The sequence below is a fragment of the Nylanderia fulva genome, unplaced genomic scaffold (genome assembly GCF_048542155.1).
Source record: "Nylanderia fulva isolate GAGA-0341 unplaced genomic scaffold, ASM4854215v1 Scaffold13, whole genome shotgun sequence".
In the NCBI taxonomy this organism is placed as follows: Eukaryota; Metazoa; Arthropoda; class Insecta; order Hymenoptera; family Formicidae; genus Nylanderia; species Nylanderia fulva.
In genome coordinates, this window is record NW_028189518.1 from 2,986,305 (window position 1) to 3,007,942 (window position 21,638).

A 21,638-nucleotide genomic window follows, 5' to 3' on the forward strand; every position below is an offset into this window, starting at 1 on the left:
GTTAATTGAATATTTGGTAAATGGATATTGTCACAGCTTTTTAATGATACGTATCAAAATTGCATTTGGGAATTTTTCAAAGGCATCCCGATTTTCCGAAATTTTTATAATCTACCAAGATTTTTAATTTAAGGAAGAAAAAATTCTATATACATATAAGATGAATTAAATTATAGACAATGCAGTTGACGTGCGCTAACACGCAAGAGACGTCTTCGTTTTTGTTCCTGTCTTTATCGGCTGTTTTATCGTCGAGAGAATCCTTGAGCGAGGAGAGATCTGCAATCCAAAAGTTGTCAAGCGCACATCGCGATGCCTTAATGGAATTTGAATGTCGTTAGCCGAAGTAACCGGGCGTAAGGAAGGGACGTTATCCCTATTACCGCGATGTCGTCGTAGAGCCTCGCCCTACGGTGTGTACGAGTCGCTGAGTTTATTGGAGCACGAAAATGCGCGAGCTTCGTCGTCGATCGTGTCCTTTGGTAGTTTGGGATCGATGTACGCTTGTTTGCGAGCTTACAAGGACGCGGTGCCGTAATTAGCATGTCCATTATGCCGCTTCGTTGTTGAACGCTCGTCTTGCACTCGCGCAAGGATGATTGCTTGGTTTAACATAATTTTTAAATAATGTGCTGTATATTTGATATAATGAACAACAATTTTGAATGTATATTTATTTCTTAACGCATTTTTTTAATTCTAACTCCACGCCTCGCGGATTGAAGAGTTTGACAGATACATTGAGCACTTTTGTACTTTCTACCATTAAAATATAGCATAGTTTAGTCGTTTCAGGAAATGTCATTCGAACATGTAAAAGGAGAATACACATTATTGTTTTTTGTCTGTTCGACCGTGCGAGAATAATTTCTTTATAATCGTGCCAAGTTTTTGCCCTAATTTAGAGTATCCGGTATTACAATAATTCACAGCAATCTTACAACAAAACAACCGTATAAGTTGATTCGCAATAGCACTTGAGTAAAATTGCACTATGTACGGAAAATGCGAGGAAGAATATAAATGGAGAGAATGGAAAAGACTTCCCGGCCGTGAGTAAGTTAGTTACACGACTGGTTTACGATTAATCAATTTTCTATTCCCCACGTGCTCTCAATTGTGCAATGCGCTTCACTGCAACGTCGTAATGATGGAGCACCATGTGCATGATCGTAAGAAATATACATAGCAAGAGAGAGAGAGAGAGAGATCGAAAAAACAAAAAGAGTATCACTTTTTAATTTTAAAGACTACCGTTATTCGCCTTTTCATATTGGTGTAGATAATACAATAAGAAATTTCTACATTTACTTCCGTATGTACAAGTTATCATCAATTATATTAGCACTCATCAATTATATTAGCATTCTGGCACTTTAAAAAATTCTGCTGTTATATAATATTTATATATATTTTAATATATAATTTTATATTATATATTTCAATATTATTAATAAAATTAATAATATTTAAATATAATAATGGAATTAATATAGAACACCGTGTATTATTACGAACGAATGCAGCAGAAAGAGAAAAATTAAAGAAAAAGAATGAACGTCGCGCGATGAAGCGAAGCAAAAGAGGGTGCAGTCATTTTCTCGACCGAATGCTTTGAGATAATTTTCGTTCAAGCTCCCGAATAAGAATGTCAGAGAATGAACAGCATTCTTCCGTCTGTGTGTTCCGAAGGAGGAGTCGCCAATACGTCGCCGCTTCTACAGGTTTTTCCTTTTACGGAAGTCGATTTCGCGGGAGCCGCGCGATAAATTTTCTTCGGGATAATCTTTGAAAAACTCGTCCGCGACATTTCCGCGACATTACGTACGCGCGTGATATTGCGACACTTGTCTGTATCGGGCACGACATTGAAAGTCAAAGGGGTTAATAATGATTACCATTCTCTCAATTGCGTCGTCGCGACGAGCAGCTGAGAAAAAGAAAACGCGCGACGGGCGCAGAATATATCTGAAATATTAAATCCGTTCTGTCATGACGAGAAGGGGTCGAATATTAAATACAGAATTATATCGTCGTTACAAATTGCGATCAACTTCCTTTCTTCGCTCAGCTTGTCTGGGTGGATTCTCGTTAGGATGTGGTCTCGGTTGGAGCGCTCCGTGCGTCGAAATACTGAAGAGCAACAGCTATAACTTTGACGATTTCTCGACGGACCTGATCGCCTCGGTGTTTCCGATAGGCGCGGCCCTCGGCACCCTCATCGTGCCCCTGCTGTTCGACAGGATCGGCCGGAAGTGGACGATGCTGGTCTTGACTCCGGCCTTCATCGCCGGCTGGTTCCTGCTCATCTGCGCGGGCTCCTTCGTGCCGCTCTTCGTTTTGGGCAGGATAGTGACTGGCGCCTGCGGCGGCATGTTCTGTGTCCTGGCGCCCATGTACTCCGCAGAGATCTCCGAGAAACAGATCAGAGGTATATCGGGTCTGGCAATTAATCTCTGAATCTTTACGGGTAACTGATACAGCTCCGTATCGTTCTTTACGACTTTGGGTATCTGGAGAATAATTTTACAAATATTTTTATCAATTTCGAAGAGTTACGGACGTTTTTTGAAACGTGCTATTCGTATTAAAAATGTATATACATTGGAATAGAGATGTTAGATATTTTTTGCGCGAGACATGAAAGGATTCTCGATAATCCAACAGTAATAATGATGTGTGCTGTAACATAATAATCGGGATATAATCGTGGATATAATCGGGGTAGAAAATAAGATAGCTTAGCGAGCGAGGTTATTAGCGGCTATCGTCGTTCATCACACGAGCTCATTCTCCTTGCATCGCTAATGCTCTAGGCGCGCGAAGAGAAGCAAGAAGTAGCAGACTTCATTATGCGATTCTTCCTTTCTCGTAACAGGGACGACCGGTGTCTTCTTCCAGTTGTTGCTCGTGCTCGGTATACTGTACGCGTATTGTACCGGTTTTACGCGAGATGTAGGTCGTGATATCCAGCCTCTGTTGCATCCCGCCGATCGTGTTCGCCGTAGCGATGTTTTTTATGCCGGAAAGCCCGCTGTTCTACTTGACCAAAAATAAGGAAGAAGAAGCGCGAAAGTCCATGCAATTCTTTCGCGGCCCAGATTTCGATATCGAACCGGAGATGAGTGTCTTTAAGGTTAATCACGTATTTTTTTTGCAAAGCGTCGTTACAACTTTTTCAGTTATAATCTCAATTTTTTTTTATTCACCAACAAATAAATTGACATTTTTATTCATGATTCTCAGTACAGTTGATTAAAACGTATAAAAAATATTTGTAATAAAATAATTTAATATATAAATATATAGCGATAGTAGACTCTCAATTGCTAATTTTGATCTAAGATGAGAATGTCTCTTATTCATATTTTAAATAAAATAGTCGAAACGCGGGATATTAATTCATATTTTTACAAACGGGACGGAAATAGGAACAAGTGGATATCAGCAGGCTCCAAAGATTTAATTTGTCGGCCTTCACGAACACGCCCGTAATGAAGACACTAGCTGTCGCCTACGGTCTGATGTTCGCCCAGCAATTCAGCGGCATCAACGCCATAATATTCTACGGTGTGACGATTCTCGAGTCGACGAGCGTTGGGATGGAGTCGCTGCTTGAACTCGTCATCTTCGGCATCGTTCAAGTGGTAGCTTGTTCGATCGCGGCGCTCTTGATCGACAAGGTTAATTTTAACAAGGTTACCGTGTATTATCGAGTCGTGTTTCGCACATTGCGCGATCTATAATTCATCTATTAGCCGGCTGGCATTCGAAACGTTCGCAGCTGGGACGTAAGGTACTCATGGTGATCTCCGAGGCGGTAATGTGCATTTGCCTGACGGCCCTGGCGGGTTTCTTCGTCTTGAAGACCTATGATCCGGACCGAGCAGATTCGATGCATTGGCTGCCACTCACGTCGATCTGCGTCTTCATACTTGCCTTCTGCTTCGGAGCGGGTTAGTGAATAATGATACACGAGTTTCAATTTTTCCTCAAGCCGTCGAAAAATCGTGGAAATTGTTTTTTATATCATCCTTTTTATTCTTTACATACCGAAAGTCATTCATTACACATATACTTTTTGCGCGTACACATTTTTTTAAAATTAAATTTCCCTCTCTGTCTTTATGAAAAGAAAAAATATCTTTATGTTTAAATTTATTTTTTCTTATTTGGATGAAATAAGCAAAGTTCTTGATAGGTTTTTAATAGCAATTGCCTTAAACGCGAGCGTTTAACGAGAAAACTTTACCGAGCCGATTTAATTTATGCTAGGTCCAATTCCCTGGGCTTACATGGGCGAGATTTTTCCTACGCGTTTAAAGGGCGCAGCGTCATCCAGCGCGGCTTGCTGCAACTGGATGCTGGCCTTTATAGTTACGATATCTTTTCCAAGCGCAGTTGACACGCTTGGCAGTGCCACGGTGCTTTTCTTCTTCGCTCTAGTATGCGCCCTTAGCGTGTTCTTCGTGATCTTCTACGTGGTTGAGACCAAGGCCAAAACTTTTACGGAAATTCAACAAGCATATGGGACACATACATTAAATAATAATTCCTAATTTGGAGTAGGATAAATAATTTCTTTAAAATGAAGTACGAAAAGCAATAATTAATTCCATTTTTACAGAAAGAAGAATACAACAGATAGAAGAATTTTTTTACGAAAGATAAATATGAGATGACGCTAAATTAATCATGTCTTTTCGATACACAATCATTGAATTTAATTTTCAATATTGTAAAAATGATAAATTTCAGAAGCCAGATAAATATAAATAAACAGAATTTTGCATCTTTGTATTATTCACTGATAATATTCAAATTGCGAGATATTATATATAAATATATTTTAATGACAGCTTAAACTCTGTATATTTGAGAGAAACAAAGTTTCGTTAAGAAGGTTAATCATTCAAATTATACAATCAGTATTTAACACTTTTGTCGAACGATAACTCGACAAGATGTTTCGCCGAAATAAATCCGAACGTGGGCGTACGCAATTTCGACTGAAATATAATTTCCAGATAAAAGTGAATTCCTGACGGGAAGTGGGACGCGCGATAAAAGCGACGAACGAGACCGCCAATGGATACGCGCGGAGATGTGACGGGGCTAAACTTGAACCGCGATATTGTATGCAGCGCTATACGTGCAACGATACGCATCGTGAGCAGTCATTGCACGCGTATGGCCTTGGCCGAATCGTTTGGAATTTCGTAACAATGGTGTCGCGCCGCTCCCTCTCTCATCTCCTTCCGGCACACATTTTATTTAAATCGAAAAAAATCCTATTTTTTTTTATTTCACGTCTCATTCGCGAATTATTATTTGTCCCCGATGTATTTGCGTGGGAGAATAAATATGTGACGACGAATAAAATAATTGTCGATCTATAAACAAAATCGGATATAATTATATCAACAAAATTACCGTCGAGTTTGCAAAAACGAAAGGAAGGCGCACCCATTTCTCGTGATAGAACGAGCGTGATATTCACGAGTCATCAATCTTTTACACGTTAAAAATGAAAAGCGTCGGAACATTTATCGCTCGTTATTATACGTTATAATTATATTTCGAAGATTGATTGTAACCCCACGATTTTTTCTTCGCTATAATGGTTTTTTATTTTCCTTTAAAGTACGCGATCGCGAGGGAGGTGAGACTCTCTCTTCTTCGATGTCAAAACTCGATGATGATGACTCCGACGTGCCCATTTGTCATGCAGCTGCTGTCGTTCGGTAGACGACGATGGCTCGCTTTCATCGATTATGCATTCGAATTTATATTTATGAAGCGTCGTGCCGCAGCGTCGCGCGCAGAGTGTCTCCGCACTAATAATGAATGCTGGCATACAGAACCTCTTGAGCGCCGGGCGCAGCGACTCCACGTTACATTCCTGCCTGGCAGTGGCATCCGGCAAAGGGAGGGGAGGAAAGAGGGCCACCGCCTACTCGAAATTTGTCTGTATTATGCGGTTACACGTTCCGTAGATTTTTCGTGTGGACGACAAAAATGTAGATCCACCCTCCGATCGGAATATCCAAATTCGCGCGAAAATGCACATTCCTTTTATTTATTTATTTTAATATTTGCAGTCTCTCGCGTCATCTTTATCTTTGTACAATTTCAAGGATTTAGCTCTTAGGAATTAATTCTCGTAACTAAGATTAATGCAAATATGTCAGTTATCTGTCTTTTATATCTCAATAGGGGATTAAAGTGATCTCCTAGTGTTTATCCCTAAACAAGATGATCCTTATGCTGCGAGATTACGAACGTGATCTCCCAAGATTCCCGCGACAATCCCCCGATGAAGCGACGCTTCGTGTGCCTGCTATCGGTTGTGATCAACGTGCACGTTCTCTCGCGCGGTGCACATTCGCATTTTCGAGACGAAGGTTGACGAGAGGGCGCGAACATATGCGACGTCGTGTGCGGGACAGGGCTCGGTCGTTTCCGTCACCGATTAAATTTCGTGTGTAAAATCGAAACCGTGCGTGCGAGAAGGGCAAGAAGAAGGGTGTGAACGGAGGGTGGGCAGACGCCAGACAAGTTTTTCGCGGGACTCGGTTCTTTATTCTCGTGAGAAGAAGCCAGACTTTTCTTGCGGCGTTGCTCGCCGATGCGAACCCACGGGAGAAATAATCCCGAAGAGAAGAAAAATCACGGATGTTCGTGCGATCGAGAACCGTGACGTTCGGTTTTCGACACGCTTTTTTCCCCGATGGATCTTTCGGTTATCGTTATTATATATTGTCGTGATACCAAATCAAACCAAACCGGACGCATTTCGAGATGACTTTCCGAGATGTTTTTTGGCCTCCTGACGTATTAAATTTGTCGATTATACAATAGCTGCGAGTTTGATTATCGTCGTTCAATTATTTGCGAGAGATGGACGTATATGAATGCAACGTAATTTAATTTTCAATTCGAAGGTCGATACCTGTCAGCCTGTTCTCGATACGACGCTCGAGGATATGATGGCGGTCTTAAATAAGAACTTTCACTTTAATCGATGATGCGATATTCTGTATATCATCAAGTCGTTTGTTTATCTCGAAGTATTCATATTTTGAAGTGACACACATATTCAAACGGGATGTGGATAAAATCGCTTAACATAAAACTTAAATTGCTGTCTGGAAGGCAGATAATAAATATCGATCAATTATCCCGATCGACGGTTAAGGAATAAGCAGAAAAATATCGCGAACGCATCGAGATAGGTTTTCCTTCCGTGAAGAAGAAAGCTGCGTTGTCAAGAGCTCGCTCTAACGAGGCAATAAGCGATATCGAGACATCGCGGTTTCCATCTGGTCTGCCGTGTCTGGTGCCTCGAACCCCGCGGCATTTTCCGCGTAGAAGTTGTTGCAGACGGGAAATAAATAAATAGAAAGCGCTGTCGCGCGCATAGTGGTTCCGGTCGACTCGTAGGAAATTGGCAGCAGCCGGAACACATCGGCTACGTGTGTTTCTCACGTACATCTCTCTCGTTTCTTGGGAACACGAAGTAGAGGACGGTGTCTAGTGCCCTACGGCGCCGGTTCTTTGCGTCGAGACCCCGCCATCGTTTTCCCGAATCAAACCAATATTCTCAGTCCGTCGTCGTGCCTTTCCTCGCTTGATTGAGAACAACTGTTCTCTATCTTTCTTTCCTCCTCGTTTAGCTCTATTTTTTGTCTTCTGTAAATATCATGAATGAAATGTAGCTTTTCGTCAGGAAATCATTTACATCGAATCGATCTCTTTCCATGCTTGCTTCATGAAAACGTGCGAATTTGATTTCGAAATGTGATCATATGATCTTTGTTTTGACATTTCGTATGTACTAGTAGGATGTTATTTGCCGATTCGCACTTTTATCCTTCTGATATCTGAAAAAAAGATAGTTGCTTGATTAATTTTTTAAAAAATGAAGAGTTCGAAAAATTGTATTCTATTCTCACAAATGTTGCAAAAGTGAAAAATTTGCGAGACAAAATAACTTGCTCTCTCTCGAATCGAATATCTCTTATCGGATTTTATTCTCTTTATTTCATTAAAGAATTCATGAAAGAAATTTTACGAGAGAAAAAGAAAGAGAAAAAGCGTTTAAAGACCCCAACGCGGCGACGAGTTAAATTTCCTTTCCGATATTCCTTTAATTCTCGGATAAACATTCCCGTCAATATATATTCGCGAGCTTAATTTCAATTCGATAAATCTTTTACAGAGGCGCAACCGATATGCGCCCGCACACATTCTCTCACATTGTTTCGCACTTTAACCCTCCTCTTTCTCTCTCGCCGCATCGCGACGAACACGCAATCCGTACTTCAAGGCTCTCTCGTATGCTCTCGTGCCCCCGCACGCGGATGACTTGGCGGACGGTACACGCTCGCGCAGAACTCGCGTGAGGCCGCACTCTCACATGCGTTCGCGCCCTCCCTCTCCACGTCGGAAAGATTGCACACTGCACCATCGCACCGTTGAGGCCAACGGCCTCTCTCTTTCTCTCTCTCCGCGTGGTATCGCGGTGCCGATGCCGACTCGCCCGCTCGTTCTTCGTTCGAACGCAGCGACAGCTCGCGCGACCCGAGCCGAGAAGCCGAAAAGAGCCGCGAGACTCCCTTTTTTTGTCTGGCCTTCTCGCCCCGTGTTTGGATCAATATCGATCGATGTTTGTTAGAAATTTTCGTATATATTTGTCAGATTTTTAATAAATATTATGTTATAACAATCATTAACTTGCTTGTTTACTTGGCCCAATATATTAGTTTTAATTGTTATATCGTTATACGAGCGTATCGTACAATTTTCATTTGAATATATCAATATCGATCGTTGCACAATGATTCGAGATGTGTCCCGAGTGACGTAATCTAAAGTAAAAATCGAGATTTTATTATAAATTTTGTCTAAAACTTGAATACGAAAAGAGGAATGTGTTTGGAAAACATAATCGTTATCTATGGACGTTATGTATAATTCTCTCTCCAGAACAGCTGATCGCGACTGAAACGTCAGTGAGAGATATGTCAAAATATGTCCGCCGTCATCAATATTTCTTTTTCATCTAAATTTATAGGTAACTATTCAAACACAGAATATCTATTTATCGCGAATTCCTGTCTTGGTGAACATATATAATGAGCGCTCGTATTATTCGTTTACATATATGCACTTCTGTGGAAACTTTGCTCTCGTTCATGTGGCCCGATATCTCGTCGTGTGTCCGTCCGGTATATCATCGGCTCCATAAGTAAATTGACCGCAGAAATAAACGCGCGTATCTCGCCGCTCTCGATATATTACGCGCGTACTCTCTTTCTATCTCTCTCGTGCGTGCACGTATGCGTTATCGCGTGCAGCTGCTATCGTGCAACTCTCTTCTCTATAACCGCGCGAGAGAGAGAGGGCGATGTCAATGGAGCCCGCTGTTCGCCTCCTCGCGCGCGATTCCTTTATCGTCGAGCCGAGATGGAATAAAAAGAAGCTACTCTACGTGAATTCAATGGGCGTTGCGTGCACTATCGCCTATGCTGTATTGCATGTATACCCTCGCATCTTTTTCTCGTATTTTTTTTCCGATCGGGACCCACCTCTTTTCTGCCTTCGGTTCGAGTTCGTTGTATCCGCGAAGTTATTTTCGCCGAAGCATTCCGCTTTTGCATATATATGAAAAATATGACGTGTAGTTGACGATGCCTTTCGTAATCTCGGAAAACAAGAGGAGATTGATTTACGCTTGAAATTGGGAAAACGAAAGAGAGAGAGAAAACGAAACTTATTGTTAGACTTTAAATGGGACGTAAAATCGATGATCGCGTTATTATGTGTATCCTTCAACCGCCTACGCGTTTCCTTTACGCGTATAATTTATGCGTGGATATAAATATATTCGTATCCTCTCGTAATTTGCGTGCAAACTGTGTCCCGCTTGATACTATGACGAAGCTATATTTGCCATTCACGTATGCGAGTAATAGCACTTGATGTCGCGATAAAATGCATAATACGAATTGTATTCAAGCGCCGTGAATAACTGTAAATCGAAGTAAACTTTTCTTAAGAAGAGAAGAACATGAATGAGGAGGGAAGGAAAGGAAGAGCGCCATCAAATTTGCATCTTCGAAATCTTTTTCTCTTTGAAAGCTACAAGTGTTATACGCTCGACGTGCATGTCATTGCTACATCTCGTCAATGGAAGTCTTTGTTTTCCCGAGGGAGACTCCTCGGCGTTTTTTCACATTCTTCTCCCACCCTCTTGATTTCGCGAGTAGTAACATCCTGCTTGTCGCCTGTTTCGTTAACGAGTAAAATTTATTCAGATTGCAGCGCGCGACTCCTCTTATCATATCAAATGTAAAATTCATGACGCGCGTATATACATATATGTAGATTTCTATGCTACGGCTTTATCGCATTTATCTCGTCTTTCTAATTATATAAAAATATACGCGTTTGATCAATTGGTGTGTAACAGCTTGTTGGATTCGAGTAACGCAATTTATGATAGCAGTGACAAATATATTCGGAATGATTAATATTAATCAAGTCGACGACAGTGAAATGCGTGCATACTCGCTTTATATCGCGCGCGATCATGATGATGGATTTTAATATTCCAACGAGGGTGCTTACCGCGCCATTTATCAAGGCAATCAACCTAGTGGAATCATGTACGTATATATTACGAACTATGAAATGCATATAGAGTTACATGTAGAGCGAATATTTTTCATCTTTAGAGAACTCTTACGAAATTACGTATATTAACGCATATATAGTTAACGCTCTTTATTAAAATTCCTTCATTGCATGGAAAAAGAGAGAACAAATTTTGATATCCTTTTTTAAGATTACTAAAATCAACAAGATTAAACGAAAATAGTATATATTGCAAGCAAAGCTCCTGTCAATTTGCATATTATTAATCTCCAGCTTCCGCGTCATATTGGGTAAACAAACGATTGATAGATGAAATGGCGCGACAGAACACGCTCGTTTGGCACGCAAATTTGTTTTCGTTCCGAGCGCAACGGGGCGCATATCTCTATACGACCCAATTGCACGTAACGCATATATGTGCATGTGCATTTGCTTCATAAGGACAGCCTCCGGCTTGTCCCGTTGTCGATACAACTGTGATTCGCGCCATACGATAAAACTCTCTTTCTTTTTTCTCCGATTCCCTTTACGAGGACGGTGAGGACGATTGGGGTCCGGATTCGCCTGATTTCGATCCTCGACGTAAACCGGTCTTGTCAGAGTGATCTGGAACTTTCCGATCCCCGAGGCAGTAAAATGTATCAGACGACAGATTTTTGCTCTCCAGAAAATTGATTACGGATGTGTATAAGATATATATCCGCGTTCAGTTGATGCAATTTGCGAGAGACTCAAATTCAGTATTCCCCGACTGTTCTTTACACTACCGGAATTAAAATGCAACGTATAATTATTTTTCGTCGTGTATAAGGAAGAATTGCAAAAGAAGGGTGTTTTATATATGCAGATTATGCGTTATTTATATACCTAATGCTGTTTACCCGCATTTTCCGTCCACGTAGAGCAACACTCATTTTCGCGCACAATATTTAGCGATATTTAGCAAGAATATAATAATAATAATAATCGCTTTATAAATACCTCGTTGTTAAATTTTCCAACGCTCTTCCGGCGGTTGATGGCGCAGGCAATCGAGCTGCAACCAACGGTACAGAAGGAAGTGACTCTCTCGGACAGGAAACACATTGCGAGTATAACAGTAGGGGCAATTGCATTGCGCACCATTAAACGCACTTTACTCTCCCCCACATTTCGACATATCACAATTATTTCGCTATCACCATTCGCGCACCGTTCATTCTCCCGTGTATTGCCAGCGAATTGCAACAAGCTATTTCATCGCTCGATGACGATCGCAAAAGGTGATCGTGATCAAAGCCGACCGCGGCAATGATTAATGACGGTCCGTCGATTAAACCCCCGATGCGTATCATTGGATTAGTGCGTCGGTCTTTCAGTTAGGACGCACATTTTCCAAATTAGCGGCTAAAATTTCCCCGACGTGTCTCTCGCAACGTCCGTTTTCCTCCGCTCGCCGGATAAAATATTCTCGCAGATGCGTCGGGTCGCTTTTAATTACGCGCTACGGTGTGTCGGGACAAGAGGAAATGTATAGAGGAAAGAGATGGTGGGGGATCAGACGAGGTTTGCGCGCAGGATGTTGAAGTACGGTGAAGGGCGAGGAAAAAAATACGCGGCCGTAAAACATTCGTGCAATAAAACTGCCTGCAACAACAGGCCTGCATATTTTAAGAAATTAATTTGTCGAAGGACAAATTGCCTCGTTTCTCGAGAGACGCGGGCGAAAACGGGCGCGCAAGTTTAACCTTCTTTCTCTCTCTCTCTCTCTCGATATCTTCTTTTTTTTTTTTTTTTATTCTCTCCTCTGCTGATTTTTCCCCGAGAAGGGTGTCTGTTGACTGCGAGTCGCGCGAAAAAGAAACAAAGGGGGAAGAGCACGCGATTCTTACTCGTGTCTGAGAAGGTTACGGTGCCGTGGAAGAGGAGGTCTGTTGCGGCTAATTTACGCAATCATAAATCTTACCGCGAACGCGCTGTAACTCATAGTCCCGTTGAAATTTGGACTACGGAAAAATAATAACCAAGCGCAATTTGCGAAGGATAAGTCTCGAGCCGAAGAAGAAATGTCTGGATTCGAAGTGAAGGAAATGGTCCCATTAGTCTTTCGCTCGAAGTTGAAATTTTTCTTCGTTCACATTCGTTTTGATCATTTTATATCGAGCTTTTTTTTTATCGGGAAACCTCACCGGTACATGTATTTTATTTTATTTAAAATAGGAACGATATATTAAATTCGACCCAAACTAGCCAAGAAATTTTTATTTTATTTCCACAACGTTTCGACCATCTGTTTTTGGTTCTTTTCAAGTGAAAAATTCCTTGATAAAAGCGCAGTTAGTTGACACTGTTGTCTCATGATTATTAAACAATATGATTATCGGAATTTTCCAAGAAATTTTTCACTTGAAAAGGACCAAAAACAGATGGTCGAAACGTTGTGGAAATAAAATAAAAATTTCTTGGCTAGTTATATGAAATAATTGAAGAAGATCGCGGTCGCACGACTAATGATGCATCATGAGTATCTCGCGATATTGGGATTGATTTATCGTCGTTCTTCTTGCAATCCGAATGACGGACGTCGCGAAGAAAGACAGGAAAAAGAGGGGAACGACGTTCTCTCATCTCGCGGCCCCCTTTTCTCTCAACGCGTGTATATAATCTCGCATCCAGTCAGCAGCTCTCGTGGAAAGAAACGGAGAACGCATTATTTATGCCTCTCTGCTTTTATGGCTGTAGGAGACATACATCTCGCGCTATATACCAAAGTGCCTCCGTCTCTCTCTCTCTCCGATATCGTCTCTTAACTTGCCAGTTTCCTCGCCTCTTATGTTCCTTCTATTCCCTCGAAGGATCCGCGAGTCTCTCTCGATCGGGAGGGATGATGCGTTTTCGCTCAGCGGAGCTCGTTTAATCGCCGTGTATTTTCGCTTCGCTGACGTGTTTCCGAAAAATTCCAACGTTTCACGTGGAAAGTCTCGCGAAAAACACGGGATAAACACGGCTCCTTTCCTGTTTATTAATTCACACTTCAAATAAACGATTCGACTTGGCAGTCGAATAAAAAATAAATTGTTATTTAAGGTGTGTTACATAAGAGAGATACCGATTCCATTGGATAATTAATTATTTATTAGCGGATATCTTAAAATAGAACTAGATAGAAAAAAATATATTTTTATTTAAAGACTAACGTAAATATATTCGAAAAGAAATATTACATCAGAAATGTTACATAAGAGAGATACCGATTCCATTGGATAATTAATTATTTATTAGCGGATATCTTAAAATAGAACTAGATAGAAAAAAATATATTTTTATTTAAAGACTAACGTAAATATATTCGAAAAGAAATATTACATCTGTTTTTAAGCGAATAAAATTTACTTCGCTTAACGCGAGAAACGTTTAATATAGAAAAATAGCATTTAAAGTTGATATAAAATTATCAGTTTTCTTTTTAATTAATTAAAATTTGTCGGTCACATTTGAATTATAACAATATATTTGTGAAAACGAAATAGAAATGCATGTATATCGTGTATAGAGATGGTTGGACAAATCGCTTAAACTTAATCTTACGAGCGCAATTCCGAGTTGTGAATCATGTCGCGTGTCGTTTGAAACGTTATTCCGTCAAGCTAATAATAATTGTGCGGAAACGATGAGACGTGCAAAGTATCTGACGGTAGGTCATTTAGAACGGAAGACATCTTTGTCGCAACAACGTCGACGACAAAATCGACAACGCAAGAAGAGGGAGAAACCCTTCGCGTTGACGTTTTCGTCGTTTCTCTCATTCCGCGCTGAGAGGCAGGAGAATCAATCTCCCGACTCTTCGGTCGCAGAAGTACGCTCACGCGTGCATTATGCACGGGCCCGACGTGAGTCGTCGCCACACGAATCGCTTATGTGGCACAAGGATGCAGCTCGTCTGGGTCATTACTGTTCATCGTGTTCTTCGCCGACGCGCATATATATTTCACTTATCGTTTTTATCAAAACCTTATAAAGACACGATTTTGATCCAAATATATTTGACGATTGGCAAGCTATTTTTCAGACAATCTTATTAACAGAATTAACACGATAATTAATTTTGAGTTTGTCGAAGGAAATGTTTCTTCAACATCGATAAATATTTCCAACTTTTTCAATTAACGTTTTAAATCACTATTGCCCATCGAGCTATTTTGACATCTTCGAGTCTCGATACTCGCATCGAGATAGTGGGGTAGCGATGAGAGCAGGGAAGAGCATACAATGGCATTCATTGTAGCGATGGGACAAGACAAGACAGACTTGTGATTGATCGGAAGGCGCGGCGCGCGTCATTGGGAGTACGAGAAAAGGAAAGGGAGAGGAACAGACACGGAAGAGAGAGAGAGAGGACATAGAGCCTGTCTCGCCGGTGTCAATAATCCCGAATAGATTGCCAGCGCGCCAGGATATCGTCACAAGGAGTCTTCTTTGTGCTTTGACTCCTTTGAGATCTTTATTAATCCGGCAACTTTCCAGAAATCAATAAAAGCACGGAGAAATTCAACTCGTGTTATTACGTCGATTATTCTATGTACCTTCATCGTTTCACCAAGTATTTCATTAGATAATGGTGCACGGATTCGAAGCTCTTGTGTGCGTGTGATGAAATTCGTTTGAAAAAGTTAAAAAGATTTTTAATCAATTTTTTGGAACAAAGATAGATGATCATTTAAAGACGAATATAGGATAAGTCAAATTTGAATGTATGTATCCCCAGCAAATATTATATTATTTTGTTTCTTTTCTCTACTATTGCGTTCGATTTTCACAAACGTTTAATAACAATGGTCGATCTAGAGGACAATGGAAGTTTCTTTGCATTGGTAATTGATCTTCTGCATAATCACGCCCACTTTTGCAATAAGTTCCTCGTGTGATACGTAATACCAAAGTATTAATGCAGATTTTTTATTTTTAGAAACGCACAATGACGCGAGAAATCAATGACGGGTATTAATTCAGCAGTCTCTTTTTACATTTATTTGCCTCGCCTTCATTATTGGTACCGTTACCACCGAGACGATTACGCAAGCTGGGTTGCAACAACTCTCTTGCTCCGCGTGTTTGTTTTCCACGGAGAATAATCGGCTGTCACCTACACACAGCTCTGTCGCTGGCTTCGTTTCGGATATCGAGAGGATATAATTGCCTTCTTCTCTCTCTCTCTCTTTCTTTCCGTCGACTAATTAACGTCGGCTCCAATCTTCCTGTCCTGGATAGTTTTCACAATTTCTCAATCGAAAAGCACTCTCCTCCACCCTGCTTGCAATTAACATTTGCCTTTTTCCCCAGATTTCCCGAGTATTTGCGTTTCTCATAACCACGTAGCTTTGTGTTCGCGCGATGGAAGCCTCTCGAATTAAATAATGACCACGAGTTGCTTTCGATCAGTTCATCGAGCCATTACTGTTCTTTGAAGTTTTTCTGGTTTTTAATTATAGGGTATTGAATTCTCTTGGTACATACATTTTTTCAAGTTTGCGAGTCTAATGTCAAATGACCCACGAACGCTAATCAGCTGTTTCGCTGACGCTTTGAAAACTGTAAAGCGATTGTCGTGTATTATATGAATTAAATAATGACCACGAGTTGCTTTCGATCAGTTCATCGAGCCATTACTGTTCTTTGAAGTTTTTCTGGTTTTTAATTATAGGGTATTCTCTTGGTACATACATTTTTTCAAGTTTGCGAGTCTAATGTCAAATGACCCACGAACGCTAATCAGCTGTTTCGCTGACGCTTTGAAAACTGTAAAGCGATTGTCGTGTATTATAATTATCTTCTTTTCTACCTCGCATCCCGTGGAATGAAATTGATTGTTCCATTTCCAAGGAGAATGTAATTCGCGCGCGGGTAGAATCGGATGACGAGTCACGTTTGCGTCAATCTAAAAATATCGAAGCGGTAATGCGCAATACCGCGAAAGGGGCGGCGGATGCAAAAAGAAGATCGGAGAGTCTAGACGGACAATAACGATCTCTCCGGGGGTGGAGGGTGAGAGAGGAAAAGAAAGTGCACTCGTTAACTCGTGGAAAAAACGAGCGGGCACCTCCTTGTATCCGTAGTAAGCCTTCGCGAATTGCACGCTCTTCGTTCAACGAAGACGAAACGAAACGAAAGAGAAGCAATAAATCTTGCAATAACCATGTCGGTCGTTCTCCATTCTTCTCTCTCACCCTCTCTCTTTCTCTTTTCTCCTATCTTTATCCGAGGCGACCATCAACGGCGTCGATGAGAGTTCGGCCAACTAGGCTGAGGCTCGTTCTACCAATCAATCGAGTCAACTGCTCGCAACACCCCCGCAATTGCGCGACGTGCGCGTTAATTTATTGCGCTACTTTACTCCGACCTTGGAGCCCCGGCTCATCATAAACGGGCGGGCATAAACCTTGCTTTACGCGTCGGCGATGGGGGTCGTCTCTCTCTCTCTTTCTCTCGCTTCAATAAAAATTCATCTCGTTGACATTATGTGCATACGACACTTTCGCGACTTGTAGTTTTCTTGGCATAAATCGGCTGCGAAGAGAGAAAGATCCTCGATAAGAAGAGATGTGCGATCGTCGTTGCGTTTGCTCAGTGACGGAATAAGTATACCTACATATTTGCGCAGCTAGGACAACATTTCAACGTTTGACGAAGAGACACACATCCAGCAGAGTGCAGGGAAAAGGAGAGAATATGAGAGAGAGAGAGAGAGAGGGAGGAAGAAGGAGCGTTGCACAAGTTTCTCTCGGTTCTCGTTTTACGAGATCCATACAAAATATAACGCGTGAATAATTTTTGCATTTTGTTTGCATTGCAAATTCTCTGATTAGATTTGAATAGATGTTAACTAAAAGTTTCTCAAATGAAAATTATATCTTTTAAAATACTTTCGAAGTTGAAGAAGATTTCTTCATTTGTTTACAATCTTTTTATGTGTTTGTAAAATATATAAATATGTCTTTAATTTTTAAATGCCATCATTTTAATTTAAGAATCATCGATATCTCAATATTAAGATAATCATTTTTGCTTCAATTTTTATTTTCTATAAATTTTGCAACATCATACATTTGTGCGGAAATACAAGCTTTAAACGTCAATCATGACTCTAATCCCGAGTCTTTCTGTTGCGTTGGAGAAAATGTCGAGTTGTAAGAGAACATTATCGCAATTTTGTCGTTTCGTCTTTGGTGTCATAGTCCTCGTTATATCTTTGCATATGTGTATAAGAAGTCGTTGCGGTGAATCGCGCTTTGACGCGGTGTTTTACGAATCCCGAGGAACTAATTGCACCACACATGGAAAAATTTATGGGTAATTTACACCTCGCGTTGAATTATTGCTGAAACGGCGCCTATTATCGTCGGAATGAGCCGCTATTTGAGAAAAGTAGCTAGTGGTTTATCGCCTATCGCGATGAGGAAAAAGTGTTTGCTTTATGTATACATAAAGCTTTATGTATACATAAGAAAATATATTTTCTTGCATAATCCGAAAGTTAAGAAATGTGCACTAATTCAAATTATTTTAGCTATTAAAAAAATTGATTCTAGAGAATTGTTTTTAACGAAATTGAAAAATACTTTAATTAAGAATATTTCTGCGCGCACGGAATTATCTCATTATTTTCGAAAGAGCACTATTTCATATTACTAAATATAAATAAATTGGATATTTTTGACAAATTAATTTCGTGAAAGCTGTTTTTAAATTTAATTCACAGGAGATTTTGGTGGATCCTTTTATTCAGGGTACCTTCTGGGTCTTTTTCATGTTTTTTCAAAAATTTTTTTTTTATAGTGAAATATATTGAAACACTGCGCACTTTTTATATAATATTGTGTACATATTTAAGTATACAAAAAAATTTTTTTTGAATTTTTTCCATCATTGATGGCGACAAAATGGCGGCTGCGGTGGTTACCCCTAAAAATCTGGTTGACGTGATATCTCCAGTTAAAAACGTCTGAAACAAAAAATCCAAAAAGAATCTTAAAATATCATTCTTCTTAAAAAAACATTCATTGAATGTTGGATTGAAATCAAAGTTCGTCGTTTATGTTAAATATTTTCGACGAAACATTCGCAAGATATTTCATAGTTGCCAACAATCTAAACGCGATAATTATTTAAAAAATAAGGAAACTCAAAATGTTGTATATTTTAATTCAGATAATTGGTTAAATAAATATTTCCCATTAACCCAGAACATTTACACGCGTTTAAAAGCGCTTTACAACTGTTTATCGTATATATTTGCTATTTTAATTTGCCAATTTGCACATTCCGTGCATGTGCGAGGCATGCGAGGATGAAAATTTCACTACCGCACCGGTGGTGGGCCCGGTGAAAATTTAGCTCGGTATCCTCAGTGACGCGTCTATTTTCGTGTGGTTGGCGCTCGGTCAGATCTCTCTCTCCTAGTGCCTTCCTGTGCTTTTATCTCTTTTCACTCTGTTTTCTTGGCGCGGCGTGCGCTTCGCACGGCGAGAAGAAGCGCCTGGCCTCCTCGGGAAAGCGGCGTTTTCGTGTACGTTGTGTGTGGTCCAGAAGTGAGGCGGGAGAGAAGGAGAGAAGAAGGAGAAAGAAAACCAGGGGGAGGTATCTTCAAAGAAAGAGAGAGAGAGATCTCTTCCATACGAAATTCCAACGACGATCCTCGCGCTTAGAGAGGAGCTTTGCCGCGTTCATTTTTCGGCAATTAGGACGGAAAGATGAAATTGCTGCTCGCGAAAATCGTCCGGAAAATTTCCTCTGAAAGCGTCGCGGTAACGAATTAGACGAGGGCGCGTACGGAAATATTTCGTTTATTTTAAATGACATTTTGTTGCGGCAGATTATTGCAAACAATCGCTACAATTATTATTGACAGTCGTTGTGAATGTGATATTCGTTTTATCGTTTTTCCTCGAATTTTTGAAACGGATTTCTCGGAATTTATTTATATTACTTAAAATAGTGTCGCCATCGTTTTAATTAATTAGGATAATGCGGTAACAGAATTTCGAGAATTGATTATATATACTAAATTCATGTTAAAACTCTTGCGTGACGAGTTCGTAGAATTTATCTTTCTACGATACGTTTAATTTAAAGTATGATGATAGTAGGTAGATATTAAAATAAGGAAACCACAAATTGATATAATTTTTTTTTAACTTAGTATAATAGTAATATATAGAATAAGGAAAATGCAGATATATATAAAGATGTTCTAATGAAAAATGTGTGAACACAAGTAATTAAAAATTATGATAGCCGATTAATGATACACACTTTCTGCCTTTAGGAATTTACATTTTTCAAATAATTGTAACGTAAATGTGCAAATTGATTTAATATATAATTTTCAAGAGAATTAATGTATTGATGAAAAAAGAAATAATTTTAATTTCCTATTACAAATTGTTGCAAGTAATAGCTTGATCTTTTGAACACGGAGTGTGAATCTAGATATGATGAGGTCATTGCCGCCGCTTTTACGAGGGTGTCAGTTGTGGGGAATTTTATTGGTCTCTTATCGCTCGATTGGCGTAACGACAAAATGTTTATTGTTCGCTTGTTTCGCAACAGTCGAAGGATTATCGCGTCGAGCGTCAAAATAATCATGTAATGATAAAAAAAAATATATACCCAGCACGCGCACATTTCACAAATGTATTTAACGAAGAACCGCGAATAGTTTTATTGAAATAATTAAAAATTTATTTTTGTCTCAATATATAATTATATTTATTAATATAATAAAAAATTCATATATATTATTAGAAAATCAATGATTTCTATTTAATCTCCGTAATTCTGTTTTTGCATCGCTTTCTCTAAAATTGAGACGTCGATACAATTCTTAATTATGAAAATATGTATACTATCAACGATATCGCGTGATTTGCAAAACTCGTGTAATAGAGCAATACTTTTATTATAATCTTTCGAAAGCAACCGATAGAGACATCACGTTTATAGATAGGGGAGCGAGCGGAAAAAATAATCGGCGGCAATTTAAAAGTATTGATATATTAACGAGTACTGAATCACCCACAAAGAATCACTCACTCACATATATATTACACACTACTTTAATGCACGTTAATCGTAATAAAGTAATTTGTGTCAGACGAGATATGAAAGCGCGCAAAACACACAGTTAATCCTTTTTATTATTGTATCGCGAATGTAATTTAAGAAAGTAAATCATACACACACGTTGGTTTGTATTTTACATTATTTTGATATCCTATGAAATATGGTTCATATCTGCAAGTGTAAAAGCATTGTAGATTGAGTTAAATATAAACTGTGATATAAGTGATCTCTATTTCTTAATACATTAATCATTATTTCCATATATATTTTGCGATAGAAAAATTTATCTATTTTTTTCTTTTAATTTTCTAACAAATCTGTATAAACAATTAATTTGAGTCTGAGTTATCAGTTACGTTTCTATATTTTTGATATCTTTTAAAGAATTTTTTACTACAAATATTATTACCAGTTATATTTAAACCATTGCAAATCATTTATTTATGTTTTTCAACTTTGCCTCTTCTAGATAGTATCATGATTAACTTTTTCTTCCGGACGGTCCCCTTCGGGAATGTCAAGCTTTGACACTTATCCACCTCTTTCTCAGGCCCGCATTTGCAGAACGTCACGTTGTCTATGTTTTTCCCCGCGTTTTCCCTCTAATTTCTGATAAAACGCCTCCAACTCTTCACCCTCGGCAGTTGCTGCCTTCCTAGATTCTCAGGATTTAGTGGCATTATCCGTCCAATTAACGAAGTCCATGGCCGGCCTTTTGCTATGTCCTTCTCCCTTGGCTTTCATCCCTATTCGTCCTGTTTCCCACTTCCACTTTGTGAAATCAACGAGAAATACAACGGTAATTCAATCCGCAGGACTAAAGGGGGTCCAACTGGCTCCATTCTTACCGTTTTTGTACGAGGACCTGCACTAGCCAATCC

At 39.7% G+C, this 21,638-nt stretch overlaps 2 protein-coding genes across 2 annotated transcripts in view; both read left to right on the forward strand.

The window, feature by feature from the left end:
- The window catches only part of LOC114932401 (headcase), a 132,373-nt gene that overhangs the window by 68,359 nt on the left and 42,376 nt on the right, over positions 1–21,638 (forward strand). The gene's annotated exons all lie outside the window — the stretch shown is intronic.
- On the forward strand, positions 1,649–4,559 carry LOC146724469 (facilitated trehalose transporter Tret1-like). Its single transcript, XM_085479876.1, has 6 exons — positions 1,649–1,724; positions 2,072–2,445; positions 2,960–3,136; positions 3,432–3,683; positions 3,785–3,956; positions 4,276–4,559. The coding sequence occupies exons 1-6, from the start codon at positions 1,649–1,651 to the stop codon at positions 4,557–4,559; spliced, it is 1,335 nt and encodes a 444-aa protein (XP_085336002.1).